We start from the raw sequence: 26196 nt of genomic DNA, 5'->3' as shown, positions 1-26196 counted from the left end.
CCCCAAACCCCCCCCCCCCCTCATTTTTTCTCTTTTTTTTTTTTCTTTCCTTACTTTTTTTCCCCGTGCCTCTCTCTTCAATCTTTTTTTTTTTTTCCTTCCTTTTTTCCCTTGCCTCTCACCCAGCCAAGCTTTGTCTTCACTGAGTGTAACAACCCAAATTTTGGCTTATGGTAATTTTGTTACTTAAATTTTTCAAACTTATTTTAAGGTTTGTTTAAAGGAATTAGAAATTTCCGTAAGTTTATTTTAGCTAACTTAGATTTTTGGTTATGATTCTAGAACTTAGTTGTGTGGAAATGAATTTTAGAAAAGGAAAATTCAAGAATTTGGCGATTATTATTTTTTTCATAATTAAATTATGAGAGTAGGATTTTTCATAATTTTTCTGAAAGAAATTTGACTATTTTGATGTCATAGGAAATTAGTACTCATCAATACGAGTCTGTAGAATTTTTCGGTGAATTATTTGGAGTCTCGAGCTATTTTTTGTGAATTTCTGAAGTTGGAGAAAATAGAAAATAGTAAAATTTTGATAATTTCAATAAATTTTGGTTAATTTTGCAGGAATTTCAAAAATTTCGGCAAAATCTTCTCGAAAAATTATTAAATATGTGTTTCGATTTCGAAATCCTAAAAAAACAAAATTTTTGACAAATTTAGTCGAAAATCTTGAAATTTAATAACTTGCTTGGCCCCCAACATTAATTACGTAATAATAAATAAAAATGAATCAAGTCCCATATATGATTTACACCAGAAGTTGCTGATGATGGTAAATCCAGAAGTTCTAGAAGGACCGGAAGGTCCAGAACCATAGAGTATGTGTTCATTAATTATAATTACTGGAAAGGTCTCAACTTCAATCGAAGTTGCAACTAGGTAGACCAATATGCCATGTGGCGCAGGTAGTCCAATATGCCATGTGGCGCTGCAATGGTGCACGATCGATCCATAATTGCATGCACCTCACCCAACTATATTTCATATATATATTTATGTACCTTACAATATAATTTACTTTAATCAATGGTTTGATGATCATGGAATACTATTGGCAGGCTAGGCCCTTGACCAAACTATTTGTATGTCTACCTTAATTTGCTATATAGCTAGATAACTTAGCATGTAATTTTACTTTTTGTGAAATATATATTTATAACGACTTCATGATTATAATAAGATTGAAACGACATGGAAGGTGAGGTGAGTTAGGTGAGTCAAAACTCAAAAGCCAGCACATAATGACCTCTAGCGATCAAAAGGCCACTCCATTAATATAAAGGCAACTCCAATGATCACACCATAAAAATCGACTTTCCAAAACAATTTACGTGTCCACATCCCATTGGATCTTAGTTTCTGTACGAACAAATTGTGAGCTCACGTCTTTCACTCCCTCTCTGTTTCTTTCTTCCTTGAGAAGCAATTTGTCCTCTTATTGAATCTGTCTCTATCTGTCTCCCTCTTCTCCCTCTTCCCCTGTTTTTATACCCAATTCCTCAATCAGTGAATCTCCAGTTCGAATACGTACGTCCTATTCAATCATTTTAGCTGAGCCTGATCAGCACTCACTCCAATGGCGGAAAAGGAAAAGGTATGTTGGTAAAGTTTATGCTTTTGGATCTCTAGATAACTATCTAGATAACCCATTTGATACTTTCTCTTAATTTTTGTGGTTGCTATTATTTTTTAGGGCTCCTATTTACACATCTTTAAAAAAAATAAAAAAAATTAAAATTAAAGGAAAATACACATCTCTCATTCCCACACTCAAAAACCAACTTCATTTTCTCTCTTTTGCACACCCCATCAACAGACAAAAAAAAAACACACACACCCAGCCCCTTCCTCTCCCTCATCGACCCACGCAGCCCTTCCCTCACCTAGCCACACCCACCCAGCCCTTTGCCCCTTCAGCCGACCACTGAGAGCAGCACCCGAGCCCCACCCCCAATCCCCTCCTCTCTCTCTTTTCTTCTCTCCTCCCTCCCTCCCTTTCTCCTTCATTCGGCATTGGTCTGCCAAAAATTTGAGTTTCCTTCAACAGCCACCCACCGAACATCCACAACCTATTCGACAGGTAGCCGTCGAACATCCACGACCCATTCGGTATATAGTCGCCGAACCAGCTGCGATTTTTTTGTTGGCAGTGGTGCTTCGTTGTGGTTGCAGCAGGTTGAGGCGCGGCGTTGCAGGCGAGCTCGGAGAAGAAGGGTGAAGCTCGACTTGCTGGCTGGAGACGATGTGCTCGGCCATTGGTGTTGCAGGCGAGATGAAGGAAGGAAGGGAGGGAGGAGAGAAGAAAAGAGAGAGTGGAGGAGGTTGGGGGTAGGGCTCGGGTGCTGCTTGCAGTGGTCGGGTGAGGGAGGGAGGGGGATGGGTGGGTCGGGTGAAGGAGGGGAAGTGGTCGGGGTGAGGTTGAGAATGAGGGGTGTGTTAGGTGAGGAGTGTGTGTGTCTTTTCTTTTGATTTTTGATTTTTTTTTAAAAGGGTGTGCAAAAAGAAAAAAAAAAGGTGTGTAAATAACAGTCCTATTATTTTTCTTCAAGTGCATGGTATTTTGTTGGTTTTTTTTGGTTCTTTGTTCTTTATTTTGTCACATAGTACCGCTCAATCTTCTCTGTCACAACCTGATTCTGCGGCTATATCCACTGCCTTTTGTCTACGAACCACCAACCACAAAGCTTCTAACTTTCTGTACTTCTGCACAGAAATCTATATTATATATATAATTCTTAATTATCATCGCTTAATATATGTACATTTTTTTTTATTGTTACAAATGATTTCAGGTCACGATAATGTGGCTGAAGGTGGACCTTCAGTGCCACAAATGCTATAAGAAGGTCAAAAGGGTTCTCTGCAAATTCCCTCGTGAGTCTCTCGATCTTTTCCCTAATTTGTCTATTTCTGTATGAACCTATATGCGTTTATCTATAATTAATTAATTAAATTCTCCTTTCACTAACATCTTAATCAATCTAATTTATAGTAGCTAAACTGATTATATATGGAGCAACACAAAAAGTTTCTTTGTTTTTTTTTTTTTAAGGAAAGAAATGTGTAACTGAGTAATTCTATATGTGGAATGTGGTATTGGATTTTGTGAACAAGAGAAATACGAGACCAGACATACGACGAAAAGCAAAACCTAGTGATTATCAAAGTGGTTTGCTGCAGTCCTGAAAAGATCAGGGACAAGCTGTGTTACAAAGGAGGGGGCGCCATTAAGAGCATTGAGATCAAAGACCCACCCAAGCCCAAACCACCAGATACTAAGCCCAAAGACCTAGAGAAGCCTAAACCTGCAGCTGATGGAGCCACAGCAAAGCCACCAACGGTTACCAAGCCTCCGGCAACGGTGCCAGTGAAGGTGCTTCCTGGACCTGTTCCCGGGTACCCGCCAGCTACTGGTAACCCGTGTTGTATGGATTGTTATCATGGGCGTCCGGGTGGGCCATGCTACAGTGGTTATGGTGCACTAGGCCCAGCTCCATTCATTCAGTATGATGGTTATTGTGGAAGGCCCGTTTATGACAGTTATGGCGGTGGAGTGCCTGCAGGGAGGGGCTATTGTAACACCCGCTCTACTTGTTTCAGTGATGAGAACCCCCAAGCTTGCACAGTCATGTAATCATCCATCGATCCATATACAGATTATGGTGCATTCCTGCCTATGATCATCGATCATTCATCATGATTTTCTAGTTACTTGCCTCCATCTGTGGGAATTCAGAATTGGGATGTTAAAGTCAAATTTGCACTTTCTCGCCCAAAGTCCTAATGCCTTTTTTTGTGTACAATTTTATGTATGTGATAGCATACGATGCGATCCTGTTTCCAATGATCCGAACCGTTCATTTTTTAATTTCTCACTCAAAGATCATCCCTGCAAAAAATTAGCTTAATCGGAGATGTAGAAGTTAGGTAACAGTGCTCAAACTTATGAACGATTGTGAATTTTCTAATACTAATCGAACAAGTAGATGAATTTCGATTTGGCTGACTTTTTTGCAGGGAAGATCTTTGAGTATAAACTAATAAAATGAATGACTCTGATCATTGAAATCACATTGTAGTATTCACAATTGTTGAATCGACAAAGTGTCAACAAAAAAGTTAATAAAATTATATTTTTCAAGTGTATTTATATGTAGAAGCTCACATCTAGATCATGTTTCCAATGATCCGAACCGTTCATTTTTTAGTTCCTCACTCAAAGATCATCTTTGCAAAAAATTACCTCACTTAGAGATGTAGAAGTCAGGTAATGATGGTCAAAATTATGAACGATCGTGGTTTTTCTAATGCTAATCGAACGGGTAGATGAATTTCGATTTGACCGATTTTTCTTATGGATGATCTTTGTGTACAAACATAGAAAATGAACGGCTCTGATCGTTGAAATCACGTTGTGATCTTCACAGTTATTAAAACAACAAGGTTTTAACGAAAGAGTTAATTGAATTATACTCTTCAAGTGTATGTATATATAGAAGTTTACATCTCTATCGTATTTTTAATGATCCGAACCGATCATTTCTTAGTCTCCTACTCAAAGATCATCCATACAAAAAATTATTTCAATCGAAAATGTAGAAGTTAGGTTTAGCGTTTAGGGTGTATGAATGATCGATCATGGTTAAGGAACTAGTCGCCCAAGGTCACTTTAGGCGAGGAAACAAGCTCTTCGTCGCCTAAGGTCTCTTTTAGGCGACAAAATTATTCTTCGCCTAAAGTGACTTTGGGTGACGAACCTATAGATCCCTCGCCTAAAGTGACTTTGGACGACGAATCTATAGATTTGTCACACCTCAATCCGGGATTAAGAGTTAATCTCGAATTAAGGTGTGAATCACACTCTAATTATAAAATTAAGTTATATAACCAGAATGTGACATAGGAAAATAAAATAAATAGAAATAAACTTCGTACTATTATTATACTACAAACTGGATTCAAGCTTCATTTATAATGTAAGTCATACTTCTGTACAATACAACACTCACAATCTCAAAATCTTAATTAGCTCCGATTTGGTTCACGCTTAATTACCTTAATTACTCCCGGTCAGTTTTACACTAACTTTCGCTACACAGTACCTACAAAGTCTATAAGGGGATGAGCTCAAACCAACGGCTCAGTATGGACATTCAACCTTTTCATGCAAAATTATTTATACTGAAGCTCATTGAAACATACAACATGGAGCAAATAATATATAATATAATAATTTTATTAATGCATGAATGTTATGCTACACTTCTTCGATTTAAGCCTCATAATATGGATAAAAAGTTAATCCATATAATAAATCAAACAGGTCTGCACGTTCCATACCATGCATTTTACCACTGTGGCCCCGAGTGTCCTATTATACAAATTAACACTCGATGCATATTGAAATATAAATTGCAATGCACATCTTCACTTTAACCACAGCTAAAGTGCAAGATATCCTAACTTCGACCGCAACCGATGGTCCTAATGCGCCTTTGGGTTTAGATCGTTTTATCACTCTCTGCTGAAGGGACTTCACTTTCCGCGCACACTATGAAATTTAAATAACAGAATTTAAATCTTCAATCCCTTCTCACCACTGCAACTTCATTTCTCAATGAATTATACTTCACATTCAAATAAATGCACATAATTATATATAATAATTTACTAATTCATGTCATGCTCAAATAATTCAGATAATTCATATAAATCACGTATTAGCACACACATCGCATTTTCAACAAAAATTCAATACAATCAAATTTGCAATCAAAGGTTCCTCAGATCCCTCTACCTGAATTCCAGAGCTTAGCCTGATCCCATATGTCCATTCGAGAAATTCCTAAGTTGTCTTTACAACACCATCATCACCGGTTCACGTGATTGATCTAAAATCCTAATTCCAATACAAAACCAACTAATCTTAAGATAAACCTAAATTACTCGAATTCAAGTACCTTCACCAAATTACAGAAATAAAACATATCTTTAGCTAGAGTCGTTAAAGGTTAAACTCGACGAGAAACCGAAAACACAGGTTTTAGTGATAACAATTGATATGACCGAAATACCCTTGGACGACAACACGCTCGGATTCCCAATCCTGCAGCATAACGGTATCAAAAATAGAATTCCTGAGCCAGGTACTTGTTAAGACCAGACAACCAACAATTTGAATTCAAATTTCACAAACTGGCCGTTAAACAGTCGAAATGAGCAGTCAACCACCACACACGGTGGTTACCCGACCACAAACAACACATAAAACACCACCAAAACTCACCGAATGGACTTAGAAAGGTTCCTGGGACATCAAATGGATGACACAGGGTCAAACAACCACCAACCCGCCACCACAAGTGGCGGAGATGGCGGTGGCAACAACGGCACGACCTAGAAAACACCCAAATTCAACTCCAATTAATCATAATTGCATAAAGGAACCTTCAATTGCACAAAAAAAAAAAAACTCAAATTCAAGTTCAATTTCAAGAAATTCAAAATAGGTAAAAACCTAAAATCGAATTTCCAATTTCTGAAAATTGGACGTCCACACCTTAGGAGAAATATAACTCATACCTAAAGGATCATTTTTCACAACTGAGTCGACGACCAATTATCGCCGGAAATGGCCGAAATCGGCGAAGGAAGCCGCCGGCCTTTGAGTCGTCGATTCGCCGTCGTGCGAACTCCGATGGACGATCGAAGAGTACCATCATGACAACTTCAACGAGAAGATCAATTCTGGGCCAGAGCTGGGCTGCAAAACTGTCGGAGCTCCAACCGGCCAGAATTGGTGTCGACTTTTGGGGATGTTTTGGGCTGAACGGAGGCCAGGTGAAGGAAGAGGGAAGGACGGCGAGGCTATCTGGGCCAGTCCTATTGCCAACCACGGCCGAACGCGCTACCATGGCCGGTGGCAGGCGCAACAAAGGTGAGAGACGAGAGAGATAGAGACGCGAGGAGAGAGTGAGAAAATCAGAGAGAGAGAGAGAGAGAGAGAGAGAGAGAGAGAGAGAGAGAGAGATGAGAAGAGAGAGAAATTTGAGATAAGTTCTCATTTTTAGGTTTTAATACCCTTCCACACAAAATTACAAAAAAGCCCCTAAGTTTGCACGTTCATAACTCTCAAACCGTAATGTCAATTTACGCGTGCTTCGTGTCTACGTTCTCATGGACTCGAGACCTATCCAATAAGTTCAAATTCAAAACCAAAAGGCCACTAATTTTAAAAGTTAATTTTCGGGTCAAGCCCAAATTAAAACAAAAAATTTACCCAAAACATTTTATTTTTCAATAAATTTCCAAAATTTTTAAAATAACTTCTCAAAATAAAACTTGGTAAATACGGGGTCTCACAGATTCCTCGCCCAAAGTCCAATTCATTTTTTATGTGCATTTATATTTAGGTATAAGAATACGATGCGATCGTGTTTTCAACGATCAGAACCGTTCACTTTTGAGTTCCATTCTTAAAGATTATCCATGCAAAAATTGAGCTCAATCGAAGATGTAGAAGTTAGGTAACGGTGGTTGAATTAATGAACGATCGTGGTTTTTATAATGATAATTTAACAGCTAGCTGAATTCCGATTTGACTGATGTTTTGCATGGATGATCTTTGAGTATGAACATAGAAAATGAACGGCTCCGATCGTTGAAATCACGTTGTAGTCTTCCCAATTATTGAAATGACAAGGTTTCAACAAAAGAGTTAAAACCGTTCATTTATATGTAGATGGTCAAATCTCGATCGAGTTTCCAACGATCTGAACCATTCATTTTTTAGTTCTCCACTCAAGGATCATTCATGCAAAAAATTAGCTCAATCGGAGATGTAGAAGTTAGGAAACTGTGAAATTTTTAATATATATTTGATATATATATTTTATATTTCTATATATTTAAAATTATAAATATAATTTAGTAATTAAGTTAAAATTTTGAATCCTATTGTATATTATTAAGTTTATTATAATCTTATAATGATTTATTATATATATTTTAAATACTAAATATATTTGGAAAAAAAAAACACTAAATATAAATTATAAATTTGCAAAACAAATTCAAGTCTTAGGTGACGAAATACGAATTTCTTGGCCCAAAGGGAGCTTGAGCGACAAAATACTTTCCTCGCCCAAAGGGTGCTTAGTCGGGCTACCAAATAATTTCCTCTTTTCGTTACCCAAGGGTGCGAATTTCACTCAAAAACGGGGTTAATTTGCGCAAAACAATTCACACACTTAGGCGACGAAATCAGCTTTGTCGCGTAAAGTCTTTTCGATTAACACTCCCCAGATATACTTTTCTTCTTCTTCTTCTTCTTTATTTCTTTTCTTCCTTTTCTCCCCTATTATCTCTTTTTCCTCTCCCCTGCTTCAACCTAGACACAACCACCCATCTCCCTCCCCGACCACCCATCTCATTCCCTGATTGCCGCCCTCCCCACTGAAACCCACCCTACCCACCGAAACCCAACCCAGCTCCTCCTATTTCTCTATCCCCGAAACCCATCCCCACCCCTCCTCTTTCTTTCTCCCGGAAACTCATCCCCACCCCCATCAAAACCCTCCCTGGCCTCCTCTTTCTCTCTCCCCTCTCTTTGCTGCCTCCCTCGGTACCTCTTCTCCAAACCTATCCCCACCAGCAACCCCCACCTCGACTAGCAACCCCACCAGAACCCACATGTAGCAAACCCACCCAATTGTGGGGTTTTTTTAATATTTTTTTTATTTGTGGTTTTCTTTCTTTCTCAGTTGTCACTTTGTATGTGGTGTTTTTGCACTTCTCTGTGTTTGGTTTCTAGGAAAATCAAGGTAAAGAAAAGGAATCAAAATTGAAATTGGCAGTGCTCTGCAGACTTTCCCAATGCTCGTTCGGCTATGAATTCATCACTGGCCAAAGCCCTTTATGGGATTGATGCCTTGATGGTAAGATTGTTGTTTAAATCACTAATTTCTACAGACTTTCCCACTGTCGATACTGTTTGACTTGTAAATTATGTTTCTTTGTATGAGGATTCTACTGGTTTAGTTGTCTCTCTCAAGTTTTATTGGTTAAAGCTACTTGTTATTTATAGAGGTTGAAAATGGGCTTCATGGGTCTGATTCTAGTTATGTTATGTTACTGGGACATTATGGATAGTTTGCAATAAAAGTATAGTTTAAGTTGTTGGAGCTTCCAAATTATGTACTTTTTAGGTCTGGAGTTCACTTCCAATTGTAATTTCGAAGTTTCGATAACTAGAAGCCTATTTGTTTTCATCTAGTTTCTTTTCTTTTTTTTTTCTTTTTTTTTGATGATCTATTAATGCTAAGGTTTTTAGGCCTCGTTTGGTATTCTACTCAAAAAATATTTCTGAAAATTAAAATATTTTTTGAAAATTTGAGATTTAAAACCAGTTTTAAAAATTTGAAAAACATGTTTGGTATGAGATTTTTCGAATAAGAAATTTTCAAATAGGCATTGTTTCAAACACCTTACATGCACTAAATTGATATGATCAAACACCTTAAACATATAATCAAAATATGTCATTGTCAAACCAGATCCAAGAACAATAGAAGAACAAAACCACAAAGATGCTATAATCCACAAATATATCACTAAATCAAAACCCTAAGGAGAAAAAATTTAATGAACTTTGATATTCACCCAGGGGCGGACACACGTTGGGAGGTAGGGGGTCGGGCGACCCCCCAACGCCGGATCTTCTAGCCATGAACCATCTTTCCCAGCCACCGGTGACCCCTCAAACTTCTGGACGACGACCCCTCGCTGCCTAGTCGCCCACCACCTTCTTGATGAAAAGCCTCAGTGGCTGTTGGACTTTCTCTCTTTTCTCTTCTCTTATCTTCCTCTCTTGGTTTTGCTAGACTTTCTCTCTCTTTTCTCTTCTCGTCTCTTCCTCTCTTGGTTTCTCTCTTTATATTCTCCTCTGTTTTCTTTCTCTTTGGTAATCTGGGGTTTTGCTGGGTTTGTTACAAACCCAGATGCCAGAGCCATTAAACACACACACACACACACCATTGAACACAGATACACACACCTCACTCCCAGCCACTCACAAGCTAGGAAAGCTCACACACACACACGCTAGCGTAACACTAGAAGCTGTTGGAACCTTTTTTTTTTTTTAGTAAATATAAGTATATATAACATAAGTTTATATATATACTATAGAGATAATTACAAATTTGATCCACTTATTTTATAGTTAGTTTAATTTCGGTCCACAATCTTTTTTAAGTTCTGTTTTGGTCCACTAATTGTTTCACTTGCTCAATAAAAGTTCAGATTTGTTTTCTCAAATTTGTCCCGCCTTTTACCCTATCAAATTTCAGCCAAATTCTGCAAACATATACTTGTTTTACAGCTATGCATCTCCTCTTTACAACTATATAAAGATAATTCAAATCGGAGTTCTAAAACTCAAGATAATTGGCCCCAAAGTAGGATACCTGAAACTACCAATTTTTCCTAGAAAATTTCCAGATTTTTTCAAACTTCAATTTTCTTTGATTTTAATACTCCAAATTGGTTCATATGACTGAGAAATGATGAAATATAACTTACTTCAATTATAATTGAAAAAAACATAACCAAAAGAATTTTAAATCATAATTTAAAAATTATCGTGGACCAAAATTGAACTAGGTATAAAATAAGTTGACCAAAATTGAACTTAAAAAAGATCGTGGACCAAAATTGAACTAGATATAAAATAAGTGAACCAAATTTGTAATTTCCTCTATACTATAACATAATTAAAACGTAATTAAAATTAATACTAATAAACACAAATATAAATATAAATAAATAATAATATAAGTAATTAAGTATAAGTAACTAAGTAAGTATAAAGACAAGTAATTATTTTAATAAACAAAATTTTTTTAAAATTTAAAAATTAGGTTATTACATGTAGCTTGCAATATTGTTTATCATTCAACTTTTTATTGTTATTGTTATTGTCGTCTAAATTTTTTTTTTTTTTTTTTTACTTTTACACTATGATACCCCGGGTTAAGGACCCTGGATCCGTCACTGTATTCACCCACTGGAAGATCTCAATGGATCCAGCACCAAATTTATTTGGAACCATCTTTGAAATAGAGGGCATGCTCAAACACAATTTAGAAGTAGAAGCAGAGGATCAAGCACTTTGGAAAACACCAAAAGGAAATGAGCGATGGAGGGTTTGGGTTCGGAGTTGAAGCAGCTTCATGGGGAAGAAAAAAAACTAACACAGAAGAAAGAAGCTTCAGAAGGATGCGTCGATGATGCTAAACAAAAAAAAAAAAAAACGGGAAAAACGACATTTTATAGTTTTTTTAAAAAGAGGCCATTTTAAAGTATTTTTTGGATACTTAACTTTGAAAAGGGGCTGCCAAACACAATTTTTTTTTGTTTTTAGAGGATTCCGTGTTTTTTAAAAGAAAAATTAGTTTCTGAATAGGATATCAAACAGGTCCTAAAGTTTCATAAAAAATGAATGTTAAGCTCTTTTCATTTTTTCCCTGGCCTTTTTTGGGGTTAAGTGGTTTTACCTGACTCAGTGAGGTATTCATGGGCTTGGAGGAGGTTTCTTAACTGTTGGTGAATGGCTCCATGGTGTTTATGCTGGTGTTTACATAGGGAAAGAAGAAACGATAGGTTTTTCGAGATTGTGGTCGTTGCAATTGGGGTGCTTAGTGTTTGACCATGCGCACCCTATCTTTTTGTTTTTGTGTAATTTCTGTAGCTGAGCGACTACATACAAGAAGGATTTGGAGGAGATGCAATATCCGAGAAAGACTATTTGCTCCAAATTAGAAGGTAAGACTGATAGTCTGTTATGGTGCCAAAGTGGAATATTTCTGATGTCCACAGAGGACAAATAAATCTCAGACCAAAAAAAAAAAGAGAAAAAATTAATATCATTCCATAAAAAGTAAGAACTAATGCTTGATATATATCTACTTGCTTTTTCTAGTACGTGGTCTATGTTTGAGTCTTGTTCTTTTCAGTTTCGATCAATATCGTATTTGTAATTCCGTAGCTCACTTGTTAGCTTGTCATGGTTTAGACTGTGATCAGTGGCACTATGTTTGGTTGGAGGATCACTTGCAAAATTTAGATTAGCGGCACAACAATTTACATTACTTGTAAAATTTAAATTCTTTGCAAAATTGAGATTAATTATAAAATTTTGTTGAATTGTTCAATTTAGTTTAATTGTTAAATTGTTGAAATTGTTGTGTTTAATTTTGTTGATTACAAGGTGGAAGGCGAATGCATGCATCTAGGACCACCGACCCTGCATGCACTCCCAATCCCGATACCTCACCCGCTCCCGATGCCGCAGTCCTGGCCACTCCCTCACCCGTTCCTGATGCTGCAGTCTAGATCACTCCCTTTTCGGCTCCCGATGCTATAGTCCAGCCCTCTTCGGCTCACCACTACAGTCAAGTTATAGGCGCCTCGGCTCCCGCATCATCCGGTGCGGCTTTCGTATCTACGCAACCCGAAAGATTGAAGTCGAAGCGGGTGTATAAATTTATTTATACATTTTGTTTCTTTGTGTAATACATTTTGCTATTTATAAATTTTTTTAATATAGTTTTTGGGATAAAAAAAATATAAAAATATAAAAATAAACCCTTAGGCGACGAATTGGTTTCATCTCCCAAGGTCCCTTTGGGCGAGGAACTACAATTTTCATTGCCCAAAGTATTTAAAAAAGTAAAAAACTAAAAGATAAAAAGCCTTAAGGGACAACTTTTGTCGCCCAAAGCCACATTGAGCGAGGAATTTAGTTCGTCGCCCAAAGCCTCATTGGGCGAAAAATATGGTTTGTCGCCTCAAGTCACATAAGGCGACAAAGTTATAATATCGTCGCCTAAAGTCGCTTTGGGCGATGAACAACATTCGTCTCCCTAGGTAGCTTTAGGCACCGAAAATGATACGTTCGTCGCCCAAAGTCTTGGGCGTCATAGTTTGAGTGACCAAACTCTCGACGAACTGATTTCTTCGCCCAAAACTTTGAGCGACGAAATCAGTTCGTTGCCCAAAGTGTTTTTTCTTGTAATGAATCATTACAAATGACACACTTAAAAAATTTTAAAATAATTAAATCTAAGAAACTACTTTAAGATTTTCATGGCAGCTATGGCAAGTAAAAACCCGCCTATGAATACACACTGCAATAGTTTAACCCTCTTCTTGCACAATCCTCCCATCAAACACCTAAACTGCATTATCAATAACTTTAAGGTTGTAATAAATGTCAACTAGTGCAATTACAATTCCAAAAACTTTAACACCACAAAATATCCAATCACATAATCTTTCAAATTAATTTCAAAACGAAATGTTAGTTAGTGTATATCATAAGAGGTTTTCACACGACTTCAAAATTGTTGTTTGTTTGTTTGTCTAATTATTATATCGAGTCTATTGATATTGGTTTGTATCATACTTATTTGTTAAGGTAGTAGTGATAGTATTCTATTTATTGTAAGTCCCTCTAAAAGAAAATAGGAAGAGTCAAGAATATATTGAAGCTGACTTACACTACCTCAAAAGAAAGTGATTTCAAAATTGGATGTATTTGGGATACATTCTTCAAGGTTACTACGTACTTTGTACTCTAATAAACTTGGGGCTTGGTCTTTAATAAAAGTATTATATTTTGTATCTTTGCTGTGTATTTAAATACTCTGATCCAATCAATTTTACAAAATCAAAAGGCTTAACTTATTTTGGAAATATTCGGGATTAGAGGTGTCAAACAGGTCAGCCTAAGCACAACACTAGCACTACATGATTAAAATAGGCACGGCACGGCACGAGCACGACACTGGCCAAGCAAGGGCCCGAAATGGGCCCGAATTAGGCACAACTCTTGTAATATTTTTTTTTCCCATTTTTAGAGAACTTTTCAATAATAATATTCAATTTTCATGCAAAAACAATGTTAATATTTAATTATACAGAAGAAAAAATATCATAAGATTATTTTTTTCAACATAAAAAATAAAAAGAAAAAAAAGCCCATGGGCCGGCTCGTTTAAGGCACGACAAAAGCAAGAATGGCCCGCGAACCGTGGGCCGTGCTGGGCCTAGGACTTAACTATATGGGCTGGCCCGAGCACAGCACGAAAGCATGATGGGCTCAACTTAAACGGGCCGGGACGGCCCGTTTGACACCTCTATTTGGGATTGTGACACTCAAGGTAAAAGTGTTATAATCTTGGGCCGGTGTCCTCAAGATAGGTGCCTTTATTACATACTCGGGTTTTGAGGAATGACATCCAAGTGGTTATTTTGGGGACAATTTTTTTACAACCTCAAGGGGCGGAAGCCATTGGGCCCTAACATATGGTATCATCAATTGGGACACATGCATTGTAATGTTAGTCAATCATGCGTAGAGGCGATGGATGGTTAAGATGATTTAAGGTGATCTTAGAGAAAAATTTGTTAAGAATTGTGATTTGATCCAAGGTGGAGATTGTTAGGATTTTTAGATCAAATACAATTGTCTCAGATAAGATAAATGATTGTCTATATATTAAGTGAGATATTCCCTAACTTGCACCAAGGCCTTTTAAGTTAAAACATCAAACTTGGATAGGTCCATTGGGCTTGCCTCCACCTATGTTGGATCTAGGTGGTTAAGTTGGGGTACTATATTGATGCAACCTAGGGAGCCGAAGGTCATTGACCCTAACATGTCAACATGAGAGAGAGAGAGAGAGAGAGAGAGAGAGAGAGAGAGAGAGGTGGTTAAGTTTGGGAACGATATTGGTACAACCTAGGGAGCTGAAGGTTGTAATGATGATCTTTGAAGTATGACCTAAATAATTGACGGTTCGGATTATGAGATTAGTTATGTGGTGGTCTCAAAAGCATGGTTAGTTTCGTATTAATTTACTAACCAGTTAGTTTTAGTCACTCCTCTATATATATATCATGTTTGAAATTTTGAATATAATAAGCTTAAATATTTAGTAATTAGTAATTACAATTGGTGGGATATTCCAGTTGGAACAACTGTAGAATTGCCCCATATCTTCAATTCCCCTCCCTAATAAAAAAAAAAATAGTAATTACATGTACGGAAAAATATGGGTGTTTGTGTTACCAACTTACCATTTATATTATTATGATACACATATATTTATAATGTATATATGTTTATATTAATAGTATTAATCATCTTTTTTAAAATATATGTTATATGTATCATACTAAATAAATGATAAAATATATAATATTAATATAAATATGGAATAAATTGGCATAATTTCGGAAATATCGGATCGGAATGCCTTCGGAACATTTCAGAATTTTTCGGATCGGAATCGAAATTTACATAAACATTCCAATTCCAATCCAATTTTTTTCGGAATTTTCGGATTTCGATATTTTCGGATTCAGAATAAAATTGGAAATTTTCGGATAGGAATAAGTTGGATTCGGATTTTCCAATCCAAATCACACCTCTACTTGGCCCCCAACATTAATTATGTAATAATAAATAGAAATGAATCAAGTCCCATCTATGATTTACACTAGAACCTGCTGATGATGGTAAATCCAGAAGGTCCAGAACCATAAAGTATGTGTACATTAATTATAGGCATAAATTCAATTTAGACACATAACTATATAACCTATTTCAACAGGGTCCATGAACTTTAAAATATTTCAAATATACACCCGATCTATTATCTAAATTGAAAAATGAATTTCTGTCCATTGATTCGTTGAGAGATCAGTTAAATGACAGCTTGACTTTTGCTGACTGGGATTAATTGGTGACGTGGCGCTATCTCAGCAAACATTTCCTGCCAAATGAGCAACACGGGCCCACAATTTAATAATAATAGAGAGAGAGTTTGTGGGCCTGTGTGAGGGGTTAGGTGGACCCGTGTCGCTCATTTCCCTCCAAATGAGCGACACAGGTCCACCTAACCCTTGACACGGGTCCACCTAATAAGTTCGTGGACCCCTTAAAATAACATATATAATTATGTGTCTAAATTGAATTTATACTTTAATTATAATTACTGAAAAGGTCTTAACTTCAATCGAAGTTGCAACTAGGTAGTCCAACATGCCATGTGGGGCTGCAATGGTTCACGATCGATCCATAATTGCATGTACCTCACCCAACTATATTTCATATATATATATATATTTTTTTTTTTGTACCTTACAAGATAATTTACTTTAATCAATGGTTTGATGATCATGGAATAATATTGGCAGGCTAGGGCCCTTGACCAAACTATTTGTATGTCTTCCTTAATTTGGTAGCTAGATAACTTAGCATGTAAGTTTACTTTTTGTGGAATATATATTTATAACGAATTCATGATTATAATAAGATTGGAAACGACATGGAAGGTGAGGTGAGTTGGGTGAGTCAAAAGGCCACTCCACTAATATAAAGGCAACTCCAATGATCACACCATATATAAAAATCGACTTTCCAAAACAATTTACGTGTACACATCCCATTGGATCTTAGTTTCTGTATGAACAAATTGTGAGCTCATGTCTTTCACTCACTCTCTCTTTCTTTCTTCAGAAGCAATTTGTCATAATATATAACCTCGTATTGAATCTCTCTCTCTCTCTCTCCTCCCTCTTCCCCTGTTTTTATACCCAATTCCTCAATCAGTGAATCTCCAGTTCCAATACGTACGTCCTGTTCAATCATTTTAGCTGAGGCTGAGGTTCAGATCTGAGCCTGATCAGCACTCACTCCAATGGCGGAAAAGGAAAAGGTATGTTGGTAAACTTTATGCTTTTGAATTTCTAGATAACTATCTAGATAACCCATTTGATAGTTTCTGTGATTGCTATTATTTTTCTTCAAGTGCATGCTATTTTGTTGGTTTTTTTTTGCTCTTTGTTCCTCATTTTGTCACATAGTACGAGTTAATTATATTTACACCCCCTGAGGTTTATCGTCTTTTTACATACATTTTTTGGGGTTTCAACAATTACACATACATTTTCTGAGGTTTCAAAACTATTGCATATAACCCTCTTGAGGTTATATGCCACAGTTTTGAAACCTCAGGGGTGTATGTGTAATTTTTGAAACCTCAGGGGGTGTATATGAAAAGACGATAAACCTCAGGGGGTATAAATATAATTAACTCTACATAGTACCACTCAATCTTCCCTGTCAGAACCTGCTTCTCTGCAGCTATATCCACTGCCTTTTGTCTACGAACCACAAACCACAAAGCTTTTAACTTTCCGTGCCTCTGCACATAAATCTATATTAAATATATAATTCTTAAGACTTAATTATGGATTTATCATCCAAAACTGTAACTCATTCTCACTTTACCACCTAAAAGTTTTTTTGTCACAGATTACCACCTGCAACTTACATCTGTGTCCCATTTTACCTTGTTCCGTCAACAATTCCGTTAAAAATGATGACCTGGCAGTTAATGCTTACGTGGCGCGCTGGATGTGCGCTACGTGTCACATCTTTGCTTTTATTTTCGGTTTTTATTTTTATTTTTTTATTTTTATAAATTTCAAAAATTAATTAAAAATAGCTCCGAACTCAGAAAAATACACAGAAAATTCCTACGAACTCGTCTTGACTAGCACTGATTTACTATCAGGTTAAATTACCAATTTGCCTCTAAAAATTTCCAAAAATATTAAAATAAATTTCCCTCTATTAAATAAATTCTAGAATTTTCATAAACTCTTGGACAAATTCTCAAAAATATTTTGGAAATTACCAAAAGCTTGTTTTAGAGAATTATTTCGAGACTTTACAGAAATTCTATAATTTTTCTAGAATTTATTTTATAGGGAAATTTATTTTCCTCTAAGACCGAGAGGTCTTTTGGGTAGCAAGTGTTCACAAGAAAGGTATTGTTAGTTTTTAGAAGACTAACGGTGCAGACCTCATATTTTTTGGAGTTCGGGAGATTATTCTATGAATTTCCAAAGAGTCTAGAGTATTTTAATTTTCTAGAAATAAATTTGGACTTTCCAAATTTTCTGAAAATTTTTAGAGGAAAAATTGTCATTTTGACCCCATAGTAAATTAGTACTAGTCTAGACAAGTCAATAGGAATTTTCCATGTATTTTTCTAAGTTCGGAGCTATTTTTAAATAATTTTCAAAGTTTATAAAAATAGGAAAATAAAAAAATAAAAAAATACAAGAAAAGATGTGACACGTGGCGCACATCAAGCGTGCCACGTCAGCATTAACGGCAAGGTCATTATTTTTAGCGGAATTATTGACGGAACAAGGTAAAATGAGACACGGATGTAAGTTACAGGTGATAATCTGGGATAAAAAAAATTTCAGGTGGTAAAGTGAGAATGAATTACAGTTTTGGGTGATAAATTGATAATTAAGCCTAATTCTTAATTATCATGGCTTAATATGTGTACATTTTTTTTATTGTTACAAATGATTTTAGGTCACGATAATGTGGCTGAAGGTGGACCTTCAATGCCACAAATGCTATAAGAAGGTCAAAAGGGTTCTCTGCAAATTCCCTCGTGAGTCTCTCGATCTTTTCCCTAATTTGTCTATTTCTGTATGAACCCATATGCGTTTATCTATAATTAATTAATTAAAGTCTCCTTTCACTACCATCTTAATCAATCTAATTTATAGTAGCTAAATTGATTATATATGGAGCAACACAAAAAGTTTCTTTGCTTTTTTAAGGAAAGAAATGTGTAACTGAGTAATTCTATATGTGGAATGTGGTATTGGATTTTGTGAACAAGAGAAATACGAGACCAGACGTACGATGAAAAGCAAAACATGGTGATTATCAAAGTGGTTTGCTGCAGTCCTGAAAAGATCAGGGACAAGCTGTGTTGCAAAGGTGGGGGCGCCATTAAGAGCATTGAGATCAAAGACCCACCCAAGCTCATTAAACCTCCTCCTGAAAAAACCCCAGAGAAGACTAATAAACCTCCTCCTGAAAAAACCCCAGTACTCGAAAAGAAACCCGATGGAGCCACAGCAAAGCCACCAAGCGTTACCAAGCCTCCGGTAACGATGCCAGTGAACGTGCCTCCTGGACTTGTTCCCGGGTACCCGCCAGCTACTGGTAACCCGTGTTGTATGGATTGTTATCATGGGCGTCCGGGTGGGCCATGCTACAGTGGTTATGGTGCACCAGGCTCAGCCCCATTCATTCAGTATGATGATTATTGTGGAAGGCCCGTTTATGACAGTTATGGCGGTGGAGTGCCTGCAGGGATGGGCTATTGTCTAATTATTATATCGAGTCTATTGATATTGGTTTGTATCATACTTATTTGTTAAGGTAGTAGTGATAGTATTCCATTTATTGTAAGTCCCTCTAAAAGAAAATAGTAGGAGTCAAGAATTGAAGCTGACTTACACTACCTCAAAAGAAAGTGATTTCAAAATTCGATGTATTTGGGATACATTCTAGGTTACTACTTTGAACTACAATAAAGTTGGGGCTTGGTCTTTAATAAAAGTATTATATACCCATTGTACTAAATCAAAAAGCTTAACTTATTTTCACTATTACAAAAAACGTAATATACAACGGATTTTATCCGTTGTGTAAGTTGCCAAAATACCGTCGTCTAATCGACCGACGTCTATTGGGGTACCAATAGACAACGGGTAATATCCGTTGTCTTGTAAACATTAATACAATGGTTTTAATTTAAAACCGTTGTATATACACCCTCAAAAACCAATGATTTAGGAGATACCGTTGTTGCATACTTATCTAGACATCGATTTTTATTTAAAGACCGATGTGTACTAATAAGCGAGACAACGGTTTCTATACCCTAATGCATATATTTTACAATTGTTTTAAGTATAAACACAAGGTGAAATAGCCATTAAGACAACGGTTTATGTATAATAAACGTTGTGTAAAATAACAATTTCAATTTGCTTTTGATGTATATAATACTTTGGTACATCGGTTTCTATTGAAAACCGTTGTAGGACGACACTTTAAACAACGGTTTTTGAACAATAAATTGTTGTATTATGTACATGTTTACATCTATTTTTAGAAGCTCTCAATTGTCTTTGATATATTACCACAATGCAATTATGAATATGCACAACCTGAGATGAGTTTTTTTGGTAACATGCATTTAGATAAAAAGTAATCAATAATATTATCAACATTTTCAATTTACAAAGTCAGAATGTATCAAAGAAATACATGTATATTATTTCTCCCTCACAAAATAAAATGTTTTGCTGCCCCTAATGACCAAATCAATATAGGTACAACATAGATAAGTAAAAACATGAGAAACCATTGCTGCCCCCAAAGACCTTTCATGAAGATAATAAGAGAAAAATAAACTGAGAGAGCAAGAGACTACTCATTGTGCCTTTGGTGCAGATGGACCGACAACCAAAGCATTTTGAGCTCCTTCCGTCTTTGAATCCCTACAGAAAAATAGGCAAATAGACTCATTAATTAAAGAAAAGTCAAAGTCTGTGTAAATAAGACACATCATTGAAATTCTATTATAAAATAAATCATATGTCACTTGGAGATGTTGAAACTCATGGCTGCATGAATATGATAGTCATTTAAATTTAAATTGACAAGGATAAAAGACTTAGCAGCTTACCTTGATATAAGCCTTGTAGTAATCTTTAATGGCTGGGTGAACACAAATACATTTACCTTGATAAACACATACACAAAAAAATAATGAACAGAACAAGGACCATCTTTTTTGAAGAGACAAGATGGTCCCTGTTCTGTTCATTATTTTTTTGTGTATGTGTTTATCAAGGTAAATGTATTTGTGTTCACCCAACAGGGACCATCTTTGAGCACAAATGCTCCAAAGAGTGCCCACTGATTTTGTAATGATTCGCATGCTGGCTTAAGCTGGCCTAAGCTGGACTAAGTATTGTCCTACGTTTGATGCTGCAGCAGACTAAGAAGATGGACTGTTAAAATAATGATGACCTATGTTTGGTGCTGTATCGGACTAAAATATAATTTTTTTAAAAATAATAAAATATAACCATAATGAATTTGTTCTAATGCTTCAAATAAGTCTGTTCACAAATCATGTTTGGTCCATTTTCCTAGTGCCCAACTTATTATTTGAGTAATCATGCAAGCTTTAAAATTTCATTCTGATCCAGTATTCAATCCCACAAGAAATTAGAATACAAAGCTAGGCTTGAGGTCCGGACCTCACCCTTCAGGACCGGACCTCCAGTAAGATTGGATTTAGAACTTTAGGTTTGAGGTCCGGATCTCACCTTTGAGGACCGGACCTCCAGTAAGATTGGTATTTGAGACCTAGGCTTGATGTCTGGACCTCTCCTTTGAGGACCGGACCTCCAGTGGCGAACTCAGTTTTCTGTCAACATGAAGCTGAGCAACCAAGACTAAACAAAAGGAAACAACATTTTAAACAACCAAAATACTGATTTAACTAAAACCAAATCAATAAACAAACCCCGTATCAGTAAACAAAATCAATAAACTCATATCAGTAAATAAAATCAATAAAGATCAAGCAAAATAAATAAGCACATATCAGTAAACCCATATCAATAAGCCCATATAATTTACAAAATCAATAAACAAACTGCATATCAGTAAAACCCAATAAACCCCATATCAGTAAATCAATCACAAACCAGAGAATTTAACACAACTCATGAATATTGACTAAACCCAGAAAAATACCCCAAATTTTTATCAAGCCACAATAAATTCACCCAGAACCAGAACAAGAATAAGAGAGACAGAGCAGGTGAGAGAGAGGAAATGAACACAAACCTGCATGAAGAAGATCGAAGAACAGAGCAAGCAAAGATGGAAGAACTGGAGGCGACGTGACTTGTCTAGAACTTGGAGAAGTTTCTTATTATGAGTAAATTAATTAGTACAATTTAGATCACACATGAACTTGCAACAATTTTATCCAGTGTTATGTTAGGATTAAATTGAGGATATAGATCAAGATTTTAAGTTAGGTAATCATAGAAATCTAATAAATTAACCTTTATTATGAATCCTCACATCCGGAGCCTGGAAGCCTTTAGTTCCAACACAAAGACCTTCTCTAATCTGCTTTCCACTATATATATATTCATAAAAAATTAAATATGACAAATTGAAGTAAAGGCATTGTTTAGTCCAACCAAATTGTCCAATTTACTAAAAGGAACAAACCTCTGTTTCTTATCAAGTCTGCACTACTGACACCATTTCCATCAATCGAAAATATGGCATGTATTCCTACAAGGACAAGAAACACAAAGTTGAATAATACGAGTTGACAGCTGCATGTGTTAACTCAAAGTCTCAGAAAGGAATGGTTCATTATGCAAGTTCTTCCAAAAAATCTAACCAGGTCCAGGACTATTTCATTTAATAGCATAATACTATTGACCAATTATTTATTATGAGAGGTAAAACCAAGAAAACATAAGGAAACAAGGCCAAGTATTTTTTGCCAAGAATTATGTTATGGAAGAAGAACAACATACTCGCAATTTGCCATTGTCAATGTTTTGAATGCAGGTCCAGGCAAATAAAAATGAATACTAGCCTATAAAGGTTCTGTAACTTGAGAGCCAAAATACTATAAACTTGCAAGTGCCAAAGCAACATAAGCATATGTGCCTTACCTGGTTGAAACAGAGCCCCAAGCTCCTGCTATAAAAGTTAGCATCTTTAACCATAAACATGCCACAGTCAAACCTATTATCAACAATTAATTGAAGACATTTTAATTGAGGTACATATTTCACATATATATATGAGTAAGTTTCTCATCATTGATTTTCCTACTTTTAATTTTCCTGCAAAAATATGCAAATTAGCTTCATCATTTTACATCTTTTCCCTGCGATACTAGTATGACTAGAAAACTTCTGACAAATACATTTAGCATGTTTTTGTGCAACCTAATACCTAGAAAAAAAAAAAAAAAAAAAAAGGAGTTGAGTTAGCTACTAGCAAGGTGTAGAGCAAGTTCAGAACAATCTAAAAGGAATAAAGAAAAAAAAAAAAAACATCGCAACAAGATGGAATGATCACTTGATCACCTCCACCGGTTGGACTTCTTGCAAGTATCAAACCCAATTTTGTTTTAACAAGTTGCTGCAAACAAAATGTGGCATATTGTATTTGTATAAGACAAAATGTTATTAAACAAAGAAAAGTGCAGAAAAATGAAATATTGCAGCAAGATGAAATAGCATGGTTACACGTGATCACGTTTTGACCTCTTGGTTCCATTTCTTGGACTTCTATCAAAACCAATTAATATGAGATTTTGTTTTAGCAACTTGCTACAAACAAAAGATGGTTAAGACAAAATGGTCATGGAAAAAAAAAAAAAAAAAACTAAACAAAGAGAAGATGCACTGGGGATCGACTTCACCATATATTTACAGAAATGAGAAACCATTTTCCAGTAACCAACCTCAATCTATATATGACACACAATGAATAAAAAATAAAAATAAAAACCTACTGAAAAACAACAATCAAGGTATGGTAATGATTGGCTTACCTTATCAAGTTTAAAAAATCTTATATGGCTCTCTGAACATATTTATCATAGTCATCAAAGAAGAAACCAATACCTCTAAAATCAAAAGTAAAGTTCAAGAAATAAAGATATATCTCAGAAAAATGAAATAAAGAAAAAAATCAACTATAGACCATTCATTAGATCAACAAACCAAACCCTAGACCTGCCCATTCATCAAATCAACAAACCAAACCTAAACCCATTCATAAATCAACCATAGACAACCAAAGAAATGCCCAAATATTAACAAGATGCAAGACTAAATTAGCTAAAAAAAGAATATTAAAGAACTCATAGAACTTAGCCAGAATGATGCGCAACAAGACCGATCTAAGGGGAGAAAAAATAGGAAAATTTTGGATCAATCTAAGGTGATGAGTGAGTGGAGTACGCAGCTGAGGAAGATGGCAAAAGAGAAGCTCATGGGGTTGTGAAATCGCAGCTAAGGCTTCATGAAGGGTAGGAGATACACCTCTGAGAAAATAAAGAGAGAGACTGAGAAGTGAGAATGAGAAACAGATAGACGAAGGAATTAGTGAGACTCTGAGAGGGATCTGGCTGGGAGCTTGGGATCGAGGGACGTTTGTCTAAGTTAGAGGACTGGGAAGATGGAGATCAAACAATTTGGGTTAAAGAGTAATGAAGAAGGAGATGTAGAAGTCAGAGGGGCTTTGACCAAAACGGGAGTTAAGGTGCGATAACTTTTTTCATTAATTCTAGCGTGTTTTACCAAAATACAAAGATCCGCAAAATTGCCAAATTTTTTTTAACTCAACCAACACAACGGTTTTGCCTAAAACTATTATGTTTAATAAATCAGGAAAACCATAAGAACAAAAACCATGGCATATTATCACTTCATATAACGGTTTACAAAAAAGCGTTGTGTGGTAAATTAAGATAACGGACAAAACAAGAACCGTTGTCTATTGACCGATGTCTATTTACGATTTTGTAGTAGTGTTTGGAAATATTCGGGATATATTAGAGGTGTCAAATAGGTTAGCCTAAGCACAACACTGGCACGACACGATTAAATTAGGCACGGCACAGCACGAGCACGAAACTAGCCAAGTAAGGGCCCGAAATGGGCTCGAATTAGGCACAATTCTTTTAATATTTTTTTTTTCCATTTTTAGAGAACTTTTCAATAATAATATTCAATTTTCATGCAAAAACAATGTTAATATTTAATTATACAGAAGAAAAAATATCATAAGATTAGTTTTTTCAACATAAAAAATAAAAAGAAAAAAAAGCCCATGGGCCGGCCCATTTAAGGCACGACACAAGCACAAATGGTCCGCGAGCCGTGGGCTGTGCCGGGTCTAGGTTTTAACTATATGCATATGCGCCGGCCCGAGCACAGCACGAAAGCATGATGGGCTCAACTTAAACTAGCCGGAACGGCCTGTTTGACACCTCTATTTGAGATTGTGACACTCGAGGTATAAGTGTTATAATCTTGGGTGTCTTCAAGATAGGTGTCTTTATTACATACTCGGGTTTTGAGGAGTGACACCCAGGTGGTTATTTTGGGGACAATTTCCTTACAACCTCAGGGGCCGGAAGCCATTGGGCCCTAACATATGGTATCATCAATTGCGACACATGCATTGTAATGTTGGTGGATCATGCGTAGAGGCGATGGATGGTTAAGATGATTTAAGGTGATCTTAGAGAAAAATTTGTTAAGAATTGTGATTTGATCCAAGGTGGAGATTGTTAGGATTTCTAGATCAAATACAATTGTTGCAGATAAGATAAATGATTGTCTATATATTAAGTGAGATATTCCCTAACTTGCACCAAGGCCTTTTTAAGTTAAAACATCAAACTTGGATAGGTCCATGGGGCTTGCCTCCACCTATGTTGGATCTAGGTGGTTAAGTTGGGTACTATATTGATGCAACCTAGGGAGCCGAGGTCATTGACCCTAACATGTCAACGAGAGAGAGAGAGAGAGAGAGACGAAAAAAGAAATAGAGGCGTCTAATTAGCAGATAATATTGGTACAACATAAGGAGCTGAAAGTGGTTGGCCCCCAACACCCCCACCAACATGTCAAAAGGGAGGAGGGAGGGAGAGGCCACTGGTGCTAGGTGGGGGGTGCGACTGAATTTGGGTTTCCTAGGTCTGTTTGTTGTTGTTTCTTTTTCCTTACAATTTTGTGTAAAATTGGAAACATTGAAGAAAAAAATTGTGGAATTTAGAAAATAGATAGTGGGATCCTTTTAGAATTACCTTTGTAATAAAGATATAGTTTTTTCATATTGTTCAACCCAACTGTAAAAACCCAAATTGTTCTGGCAGTACAAATGTGGGCTTTTTATGGGTGGGTTTGTATTCATTTCGAACCCATGTCCCGGAGTATGTGCCTCTCTTAGGTTAAGCAAAGTGACTCAAGTCCATCTCCAAATCGGATTTGGGCTTGCAGCACTATGAATGAAAGCTAGCATTGGCCCAAATTCCATGTGGCGATTTGTTTATAAAATTGGGCCTGTACTGGAGATACTGAAGCCAAGCCCATCCTAGGTGAGAATTGTCGGCACCAGAAATGTTATGTAGTAGAGAGCCAAAGCTGCCTAATCATTGTCCCCACCACTTATGA

At 36.2% G+C, this 26196-nt stretch overlaps 2 protein-coding genes and 1 long non-coding RNA gene across 3 annotated transcripts; 2 read left to right on the top strand and 1 right to left on the bottom strand.

Moving 5' to 3' along the window:
• Window positions 1-1492: 1492 nt before the first annotated feature.
• Window positions 1493-3724, top strand: LOC147299829 (uncharacterized). Its single transcript, XM_086255171.1, has 3 exons — window positions 1493-1597; window positions 2796-2877; window positions 3120-3724. Exons 1-3 carry the CDS (start codon window positions 1580-1582, stop codon window positions 3635-3637), a joined length of 618 nt encoding a protein of 205 aa, XP_086111297.1. The 5' UTR covers window positions 1493-1579; the 3' UTR covers window positions 3638-3724.
• Window positions 3725-5697: 1973 nt separating this feature from the next.
• Window positions 5698-6881, bottom strand: LOC147299828 (uncharacterized). Its single transcript, XR_015123989.1, has 2 exons — window positions 6586-6881; window positions 5698-6399 (listed from the first exon to the last, which is right to left on the bottom strand). It is a non-coding gene; the product is annotated as an uncharacterized LOC147299828 (long non-coding RNA).
• A 9651-nt stretch (window positions 6882-16532) lies between these two features.
• LOC147299827 (uncharacterized) lies at window positions 16533-19498 on the top strand. Its single transcript, XM_086228309.1, has 3 exons — window positions 16533-16787; window positions 18467-18548; window positions 18785-19498. The coding sequence occupies exons 1-3, from the start codon at window positions 16770-16772 to the stop codon at window positions 19327-19329; spliced, it is 645 nt and encodes a 214-aa protein (XP_086084435.1). The 5' UTR covers window positions 16533-16769; the 3' UTR covers window positions 19330-19498.
• The last annotated feature ends 6698 nt before the right edge of the window (window positions 19499-26196 follow it).

The sequence above is a fragment of the Dryas octopetala genome, chromosome 1 (assembly GCF_963921425.1).
Source record: "Dryas octopetala chromosome 1, drDryOcto1.1, whole genome shotgun sequence".
NCBI classification, from domain to species: Eukaryota; Viridiplantae; Streptophyta; class Magnoliopsida; order Rosales; family Rosaceae; genus Dryas; species Dryas octopetala.
The sequence above is the reverse complement of the archived record's forward strand: the minus strand, read 5'-3'. Positions and strand labels throughout refer to the sequence as shown.

Bases quoted from the DNA above. Each gene is read 5' to 3' on its own strand.
- LOC147299829 (XM_086255171.1), top strand. The intron at 2,878-3,119 runs GTGAGTCTCTCG...TGTGAACAAGAG, and splicing joins GGTTCTCTGCAAATTCCCTC to AAATACGAGACCAGACATAC.
- LOC147299827 (XM_086228309.1), top strand. The intron at 18,549-18,784 runs GTGAGTCTCTCG...TGTGAACAAGAG, and splicing joins GGTTCTCTGCAAATTCCCTC to AAATACGAGACCAGACGTAC.